General features: G+C 37.0%; 1 protein-coding gene across 1 annotated transcript in view; it reads right to left on the bottom strand.

Moving 5' to 3' along the window:
• Positions 1–8,755: 8,755 nt before the first annotated feature.
• Positions 8,756–10,302, bottom strand: part of LOC120773032 (DE-cadherin-like) — a 4,714-nt gene continuing 3,167 nt past the window's right edge. Inside the window, exon 3 of the mRNA XM_040101962.1 lies at positions 8,756–8,809. Coding sequence (XP_039957896.1) covers positions 8,756–8,809 — 54 coding nt within the window. The remainder of the gene's footprint in view (positions 8,810–10,302) is intronic.

Below are 10,302 nucleotides of genomic sequence, written 5' to 3'. Positions count from 1 at the left end.
ATGCGAATGTAGTCTGTTTTGTGGCGTGTATGTATTTGCTATACAAATTCCAATTCTCTTTGATGGCAAATTTTCACTATTACCTCGTACGCTAATGAAAGCCGAGAGTTGCATTGCTGTTGGCCGAGCGTTTTGTACAGAAATTCAGAAATTATTTAAAAATATTCTCCAACAAAAAATATTTCTCTATGTGAGTGTGTGTGTGTAAGTATTTCCAACATATTTATACACACACATATATACAAACCCACATAATTGTTTTTTTCGGTGTGGACCTGTGTGTCTATATATACATATATTTCTAATGCTGATGCTCAGATATTTTTATGTGTGCTTATAGTATATATTCATGTATGTATATGTATTTATGTGTTATGAATGTTCATATGTATGTATGTATGTATGTATGTTAGTGTATGAATTGTGTAGCTTTTGCTTATTAAATGATACAGCGGACTTGTATGGTGCGCGTCGAAAATGTTTACAAGTTTAGAGAGAGTTTTGTTTTTCAAAGGACGGACAGGAAGGAAACAGTGTTTGGCTTCTTGACTTATTTATCGGGCGGCTCATCATATTTACAAAATATTTGTGCTTGATTGTTGGGCTTATAATAAATTTATCATATCTACCATATATGTACATATGTACATACATATGTGCATGTGGGAGTTATCAGTGTTTTTGTAAAGCATTATGTATATCCGTCATTTGATAGAAATATTTCAGAGGTTTTGTATTTATTAAAGTAATTTCTAGTTATTATATCTATACATATGTACAAATATGTATGTATAGAGTACAGCAGAAGTCTTTGAAAATGATAAAAAATTAAGAAATTGATATTAGGTTCAAACCCATCGGAAATGAAAGCTGAAATCACAAACATTAAAATTGAGTTTTTTACTTATTACGAATATATATGTATATATACAAATACGTAAAAATGATTAAACTTCTGCTATCAGATATAACCAATGTATAACCAATATTAAAGTTTACATTTCAGTATGGCTTGTTTCTGTTTTATATCATTCTTTCTTTCTCCTGGAATCTTTCGAAAAGTGATTTGACGCTATTTTGCTTTTTCGGTGATTATGTGAGTGTATCGTATGTACACACATATATATTCACTACAAGCAATGTCTAAAAAGTAGCGCTCAAAAACACTTTCTTCGCATACATATGTAAATAGGTGCGTGCCAACAATGCTGTTCGGCCTTCGCAGCAACGCCACAACACCGCCGCAACCACCGCCACCGCATTCACTTCCGCTGATCGCTCGCCGATCGCTCAGTGGTTTTTCGCGTGGATATTTTTAGTGGGCTTATTCGTGCGTATAGTTGCCAAAAATTTTGGATCACTACACGACAGTCCGCCGAGCAGCCAACTTCCTGCTGCTGTCAGCCAACTCAGCCGCGTCTGCTTTCGCTCCACCTGCGCACTTGAAGTAGCTGTCATCCGTGATTATTTGGCGTTCGCATGTTGTACACTGTGCGGCTGTCCGAAATTCAAACTCAATTTTCAATTTTCACTTCTGCGTGGCTTTTCCGCATTTCCTTTTTCGTAAAGTCAAGTTGACTTTGCCGCTCGCCTTTCATTGACAAGTTTTCGTGTGTGTTTTTGTGTCTTTTGCCGTGTTCACTTTCGGTTTCGCTCGCTGACGTTGCGGTATCTGTGTTCAGTTAGCTGTTATTTTTACAGTTTTTGCCTTTTTCGTTTGTTTACATTCGTGCCATCTTCACTTTTCAAGTTCAACGCATTTTTGCATTTGTCATACCGACGCTTCTCCGCGCCTTTTCCCGCTCCTGGCCACCCATTAGTGCTGCTTTGTCTTAGTTCGCCCTCACATGTTGCCATATCTGCTTAGGTGTAGTTGAGTTTGCGGTTAAAAATAGCCAACAACTGAGTGGGGCCAGAGTGAGGTCTGAGTGCGGCGGGGGAGCAACTCTTTGATGCAGTGCAGATGTGCTCGCTGCGTCGGTTAGCTTTCGACTTGGCCCTATGATCATTGCACGAGGATTAGCTCCTTATATGGCGTTAATTTATTTTTACGCTGCCACTAGATAAGGTGCCGTTACTCGCTGTGGTGAGTCAACAGTTTCAATTTATTTATACTGTAGACAAGCCAAAGGCAAAAAGCAAAAGAAAAGCAAAAAGTCACAAGCGAAAGCCATGTAAAGTGTAGTTGCGGTTGTGTATGTGTGTGTGTGTGATTCTTGCTTTTATTTGTGTATGTTGGAAAGGCATCCGTCATGTGGCGGGCGGAATAGCGGATTGTTTTCATTTTCAATAATGACGCTGTGCACTTTAAATTTACGATGTATTTTTAGTCAACAGTCAGTCAGTCACATACATACATACATACTCGTGTGTTTACATGCAAATGAATTTGTAAAAGTTTTATTCATTGGGGAGAATTCCTTTGAGTCTTCACGCGCACGAGAAGAGATTCATTCAGATTTGAGGAATTCAAAAATTCTGTAAATGTACAAGTAAATTAATTTGCTGGCAACGCGCGGCGGCAGGTGATGACGAACAAGTGATGTGGCGACACATTTGTACATATGTACATATAGTGATGTTCATATAGACATATCAACACTTTGATTCATGCGCATTCCTAGTATTTCACTAAATGTTTATATATGTATATATATATAGATTTGTAAGTATGTGTACATGTGCGTAAATAAATATAATTAATAAAACTTTTGAAAGCAAATCCAACTGGAATTTGGTCGTTTAAGATGAGATATTATGCACTGCCACCTCAAAATGACCAAATACATAGTTTTGCTCATTTACCGGTGGACTCTTTGCAGTCCAAATAGCGCTAGTTGAAGGCAGTAATTGGTTGTGTCTTGATTTTAGTCCGACCGGATGGCCGGAATTTGGATTGATTATTTTATATTCATAAAACTGCTTTTTGAAATTGATAATGAGAGATCAGCTCTCTTTTGTGACTTTTAACTCGGCTGTGTATATTATATATGTATGTATGTATATAGTATATGATATACAACATATGTTGAGACATTTGATATCTTCTCGCGATGTTCACTCGTGGAGTGCCTGACCAAGCCAGAAATGAGCTTCATTGCTGAAGATGATTTTCTATGAAAATCCGGATCAATTTCAAGTTGTTGCTGAGCCCAATTTACTAATACGACGATTCTGGTAGTCAGGCGGCTTCAGTTCTTGAGTCAATTTGATCTTGTAAGGATATAGGCCAAGATCTTTTGGCAAACTTCGCCACAACGACGTCACATAGATGCCCAACGCTTGAGAACGACGTGTGAGAGACTGACTTTGGTCTTCCTCAATTGATGCACCAGTGGCAGCAATATTTGTCTCACTGGCACGGGAACATTTTGAACTGTACCCATGGATTAAAATTTTTCCACTAGACGCTCAATTGTTGACCTGACAGGACGATTATGACGACTATAAATTGGACGTAGCGCTTTTAAAGTTGAAAGTGAAATTTTAATAAATTCGACTTGTTGTTGGATGATAAAATGGCAAACTTTACTGTAGAGAAATGTCAAAAGAGCCGGAAAATATGACGTCGTTTGCTGTCACTATCGGTCTTTTGTAGCGTCTCTATTGAAAACCCCGTTAGATATACTCGAGAAAAACTTCAGCTTTTTATAGGCAACATAAAAGAGAGCTGAAGCCATTGAAAATGGTTGAAAGATGGGAGATAAAATAACAAAAATACAAACTGGAAAATAATTTGAGGGTTGAATGTTGACATTTCCAACAAAACTATGATTCTTATGGGAAAATGTTTAATAACAAATTTGTATTCGATCTTTTCTATATACTTATATACCCATATATACCGTTTTTAAATAGAATATTTAACTTTTTTCCTTATTTGTACTTAATATTGGGAAATAATCCCAATTATCAATTGAAATTTTTTACGTCAAAATATCTGTTTTTTTTAAGTCGTCTAGTTTTTCTACGATGAAATCTCTAGTTTCTGATGGTATAAAAAATCTATATGTATATACATTACTATGGCTTTTTTTTCAGAAAATAAATTTGTTGCATAAATTATGGACCCTGGTATAATATTTTAAACTATCCTTCTGCAAATCGATGATATTGATGTTAATTATTATCTGCATTAAATTCATTAACTTTTCGGAAAAATTTATGTAACAATGTGAAAAGTCTGCATTTTTATTATATGAAGAAGAACAGTGATATGAATTGTTTTCCAAAAATAGCTGAAATGTTTCTATTTAAATAAACCTATATGTATAACATTTTTTGTCGGACTTATAGTAAGCTTTCACCCAAAATTTTGCTTTGGACTCTTCGTCAAGCTCCCTGAAATCTTTATCACAGTCAAGAGTCACAGATGTATTATTTTTATTTCCCATATTCTGGACTTTCTCCCCACTGTAAGCAATCAGTGCCTCAACTATTGTCCGCTAGATGACGCCGACAAACTAGCAAACACATGAACCGGAATATTTTATAATCGGATTTATTCGTTCAAAGTGCTGCAGCTTTGCGTGATTTTTCCCTGTTCAGACGCAAGGTTTCCTTTTCACTGCATGTTGTTAAATTTAAAAGCAATTTGGAAAACACATTCATAAAGGTATTGTAAACAACTGAGGGTTTCAATAAAATTCAGGCGTCCGACACGCCACAGCCACGACAATAGCAATTTGTAGGCATTTTCCGTTGATAGGGGAGATAAGCATCGCCCAGCACTCAGCAGCATGACGATGTGAACACCAAATGCAGTGTAAAGAAATGTACGCACACAATGGATATCTACATACATATGTATGTATATATATATGGTATATAAGAACAAGAGTATATAAATATCAAGGGATGGCTGAGGCAGGGCAAACAGAATGTAAAGTCAAGCAGAGTATTGATATTTAACGAAACTGTAACGAAACAGCAATAAATGGAGTACAAAAGAAGCAAGAGACTGCTGGTGGAGGGATGACAAAGGACATGGGCATATATACATTGTATGTGTATGTATCTGTATACACAATAACAGACGAGGTGAAAATTGAGACGCGTAATGCTTGGTAATTATCCGCAAGGTATATTTGTTCGGATCCTTTTGATTTCCCTGAGATTTTTTATATTACTGAAACATGTAAAGATTTGAAATTACAAGAGCAAGTCAACAACTCTTAAAAAATGTCACTATGCCCATATATATTTCAGAATCAAAATTAGCAAAGCGGAATGCATGTGGTTGATACTTTTAGCAGTTGGTTGGCCAATGCTTTTGTTGTGCCTGTGGAAAGTGTACATATCAATGCTTTTATATATGTATATTCCTTGCGTCCTCACAACAAACGTCGTGTTTGCTGTCGCCTTATTAAGAGTAATATTTCATAAGGCAGCTAATAGTCTTATTATTAAAACATTAGCCGGCGATTCAGAGGGTGTGATAACGGCAGTCGAAGCAAGCCCACCGTCGGCAATTATAGACAATTAAAAGTAAGCACTTGGCTGTCTGCGAATCTAAAAGTTTGAAAGCAGTTCGGTCATGTTGTGATAGAAGGACGACATGCATCCAGTGTCTTTGAAGTGCGTACGCTCCGAGGACCTAACATCGACCCTGACCATTCTTGTTGTAGCGAAGATACGCGCCCGCTTCTGTACAGCAAAGTACGCTCTTCAACAAACACAGGGAAGCTACGTCGTTGAGAAGCTACTATCACAACCGACAGCGAAACGGGTTTCTACTCGATTTGCGTTCTTACTCTCTGAGAACACTCTGAGCATACTGAAGTTATGGAGGGAACACTTTTCTAGGCTGCTGAACGGCAGTGAACGTATAACATCTGGAGATGATGAACCTAATTCCCCGTGGGATAAGCCTCTTTACTATCGCATGTAAGGTTTTTATCGAGCATTGTGTGTAAAAGATTTAAGCCCACCGTCAACATACAAATTGGATGTTATCAGTGTCGTTTTACAAGTAGACCTAGAAAATCAACAACTTACCAGGATGGAACTAGGAGGATGGAGTCATGTGTAGAAGTTCACGCAAGTGAGGAAAGTTCTCTGATCGCCATTCACTTGGGAGTGGCCAGAAACGATTCTTTTACACATGGCTCAAGCAGCTCACTACTTCCGGTCTTTGACCAAGTATCCTCTGGGTAGCCTAAGAACATCCGTTCGAAGGCGAGCTAAAGTGAGAAGGCGAAACATTCCCTACATAGGGTTGTGCGCTGGGTTTGGGACCAGCCACGTAAAAAAACACCCCCAGGGAAGAGCTATAACCAGCCTCGGATGAGAGACCCCCCTTTCGATGACGACCATGGCAAACGAAATAAGGACTACGAATTGAGGGCATGCACCTGGAATGTCCGTCCCTTAATTGGGAAGGTGCCGCTGCCCAGCTGGTTGATGTCCTCGTAAAACTACGCCAATAAAGAAAAAGACCAGATATTAACCAGGCGCCAAATCTTGGAAAAGACACATGAAAAGAGAACAAAAAAAAGCTGCCTTTATGCCTAAAGTCTGAATTTAGTATTCCCGCAAAACTAATACGGCTGTGTAAACTGACATTGAGCAATATCAAAGGCTCCATCAGGATCTGCAAGAACCTCTCCGAGCCGTTCGATACCAAACGAGGTTTCAGACAAGGACTCTCTATCATGCGACTTCTTCAATCAACTGCAAATGGATCTGGTAGTGAACAAGGGCAAGACGAAATATCTCACCAAACAAACAGTCATCCCATTCGCGACTTGGATCCCACATCACTGTTGACAGTCATAACTTTGAAGTCGTAGATAACTTCGTCTATCTTGGAAGCAGTATTAACATCAACAACAATGTCAGCCTTGAAATCCAACGCAGAATAACTCTTGCCAGAGGTGTTACTTCGGACTCTCTCGACGAGGAAAGAGCAAACTCTATAAGTCATGGACGATGACAAGATCTGTTGAGTCGGCGCTATGAGTTTTCAAGAGAAAGGTTCTGCGTAAGATTTATGGTCCTTTGCGAATTGGCAACGGCGAATATCGCATTCGATTGAACGATGAGCTGTACAAGATATACGACGATATTGACATGGTACAGCGAATCAAGAGACAGCGGCTGCGCTGGCTAGGTCATGTTACCCGAATGGAAGAGAACACTCCAGCTTTGAAAGTTTACGATTCAGTATCTGCCGGTGGAAGCAGAGGAAGACCGTCACTCCGTTGGAGAGATCAGGTGGAGAAGGACCTGACTGCACTTGGTAACTTGAATTGGCGCCACGTAGCGAAAAGTAGCAACGACTGGCGCGCTGTTGTTAACTCGGCTATAATCGCGTAAGCAGAGTCTACGCAAGTGTAGGAGAACAAGAAGAAGAAAAGTAATTATATTAACAAAAAAAGTTAACTTTGTCTGCTCCAGAGCTAGAATACCCTTCGCAAGTGCATTTTTTATAGCTTAAAAGGATAAAAAAGGTTTTGTTCTTGATCTTAATCTATTCTTTGGACAAACACTTTCGTGAGGATGGTTCGTCAATTAAAAAAGTTATCTATACGAAGATGTGAGTTTACTACATCAGTTTGTATGAAAGATATATTCTATAGTGATCCGATGATACACAGCTTCTTGGGTTAATCTCTATCTCTATCCCTATCTCTTAATATGGGTTGGTCGCTTACATTTTCAATAAAGTAGTGGCTTCGGGATCTATATGATTTGTTGAGTTGTCTTGCTGGAACCTGTTAACCATTTAGGCGATAGTAGTTAACCTGGGATACCATAAAGTCTCATCGTTGTTGGTAACGTTAGCTTGTTCTCGATTCTCGAGATTCTCCTGTTTTTAAATGCACTTTTGTAGCCTGCTTTTTTATTTTCCGAACTATTCTAATTACAATTTATTCCGTTCGTGCTTTTTTCCTACTCCTTTACTTTCACTTTCCGCCGCCACCAGCCGCCGTCGCTCGTGTTGCTGTTCATGCACAATAAATTGATTAGCATTTAATAGCTTCATAATTGCGGTGTCCTTTATCGTCATGTTCGCTCAATCTAATTATCCTGTATTACGTTTTTGTTTATCATTCATTTGCGGTTATAATTGCATTTAATTTTAGCGTGTCAACAGTTTTTTGTTTTACCTTCACTTGCAAGTCATTTAATTTACCATTGCCGCTATTGCTGTTGTTGTAGTGGCAACTATGCATTAGGAGATTTATTTCTGTGATAAAACATTAATTGGGTTATTCGCTGTAGTTTGTTTATTTGAAATTTAGTTATTTTAATTGGAAGCGCTGTTCGATTTTGTGATACTAGAACACGTTCCATAAGTATTTGTGGTTGAATAATATACTATAATATAGTATACAAGGTATAGTAAATAACAGTGTTGGGTTAAAAGTTGTTGTATGAAAATCTTCTCTTGATATTCCTCTAGATGTATGATAATATTAGCCGCCGATTCTTGTATAATTTTGCAGGCTCAGAAACCTTCAAAAACTCTGATTTATACTTTTTCAAAGATGATCCCTTAATGGGGGTGTGAGAAAATTTAAAAATTGTATAATTGTGGAAATTTAAGGTTGCAGAAAATTTTTTTCATAAATGAAGTGCCCAAATACAGCTAAAACCTTAAGGATACTCTATAGCGACAGATTAAAAAATATGTGGGTAGGCATTAACAAAAATCTTGCTTTAATTGTTTTAAAATTTTAATTGTGTTTTTATACAAACTTCTTTGAAAAAACATTGATTTTTTTTTAATTACATCCGATCTCCGATGGCACTAAAAAGGGTCCTCCACTGCTGCAGTGTTTCCTGTCGTTTTCGTGAATGGCATCTACAAACCAAAATTGTTTGTAAAAAATTTTCGGTACAAAGGCCTAGGGTAAAAAAACATCAACAATTTACAAAATGGCGGCGTGAAAAAAAGTTTATTTTTACCCAATCTTTTGGTGGTTTTGACCTGTTAAAATATGATTTTTCATCATATCAAAAAAAGTAGGTATTGTGTGGAGAACTATGTACAGAACATGTGGAAGGATCGGATTATTTGTTAAGGAGTAATCACTAAAGCCAAACTTTGATTAAATTGAAAATAATACATACAGATATAAAAATAGCTTATCTAACTTTTCTTCATCAAAAGTGCAGATATAGTTTACTAGAGTTCAAAATTTTCGACAGCTTTTTTATTTGTAAAATACAGATGTATATTATAATACTTTAAACAAATAAGATAAAATATCTACTATGCCTGTATATACGCTCCTACAACCTACAACAATCGTCTTGCAAACTGAATTACAAACCGACATTCATAGGAAATTTGAATTTTGCAACAACCATACATTTTCCTAAACATTTTTCAGACAAAATTCTCACCCACACCATGTTTTACGGTCAGATTCGACTTTGCTTGGTAATCTCTTAATTAAGCCCCACTCAGTCATTTCCAATTTGTTAATTCGCCGCTCATAACCGAATTTAATGACGTGCCGGCGAGGCGGATGAAATAATCAAACGAACGAGATAAAATTGATTTACTATACTATAGTTAGATATGTATGTATGTTTATGTGCATGCATATTTGCAATGCGGATATATATATTTACGGTACTTATAACTGAACTGCATGCACTCCAAATGAGTGTGAGCTGCTGTGCTCTCTCGCTCGTTCGTTTTGCTGTTGGCGGTTGGTCAGATAACCACACTGTCTCCTGCATGCATTTCCACTTCCATTTTCAATTTCGTTTTACTTCCGTTTTTATTGACTAACACAATTTCGTTGGCTAGATTTTCTATTTTGCAATTTTTTTTATTTCGTTTATTGCGATTTTAATTGAGTTGATTGGTTTTGGTTTTACCCTCCTGTATGAAAAATGCTGGCATGAGAGCGCTCAATTCGTCAGAGGGTCATGAATTGACCTAGATGACTATAGTATTTACTCAGATTCCCTTTTTTGAATTGAAGTGGAGGTTGACTTTCTTTTATAAACAATGAGGAGTTAAAAGGTTGCATAGTCAATTCAAAGATTTTTCGAAAATTTTGTGTTATTGCTAAAAAATTTCAAAAGTTGGTTATTTCTCTAAGTGAATCATGTAAGAACTCATATATAAAACACATGTTCTTAATAAAGTTACAAATTTTCTCGACGAATTGCTTTTTTTTGAAGAGTATTGAATAAAATGCTGAAAATAACACCCTTACCACATTCTTCACCAAATTTATTTTACAGTTAGAAGCAAAATCGAGAATCCACCTTTTTTTTAGTAATATGTATATAAAAAAAATTATATTGATCCTCATCAGTTAGTTTTTAAGGCAGCTA

The sequence above is a fragment of the Bactrocera tryoni genome, chromosome 3 (assembly GCF_016617805.1).
Source record: "Bactrocera tryoni isolate S06 chromosome 3, CSIRO_BtryS06_freeze2, whole genome shotgun sequence".
Classification (NCBI taxonomy): domain Eukaryota; kingdom Metazoa; phylum Arthropoda; class Insecta; order Diptera; family Tephritidae; genus Bactrocera; species Bactrocera tryoni.
Note: the sequence above shows the minus strand (reverse complement) of the source record. Positions and strands in the feature narration are given on the sequence as shown.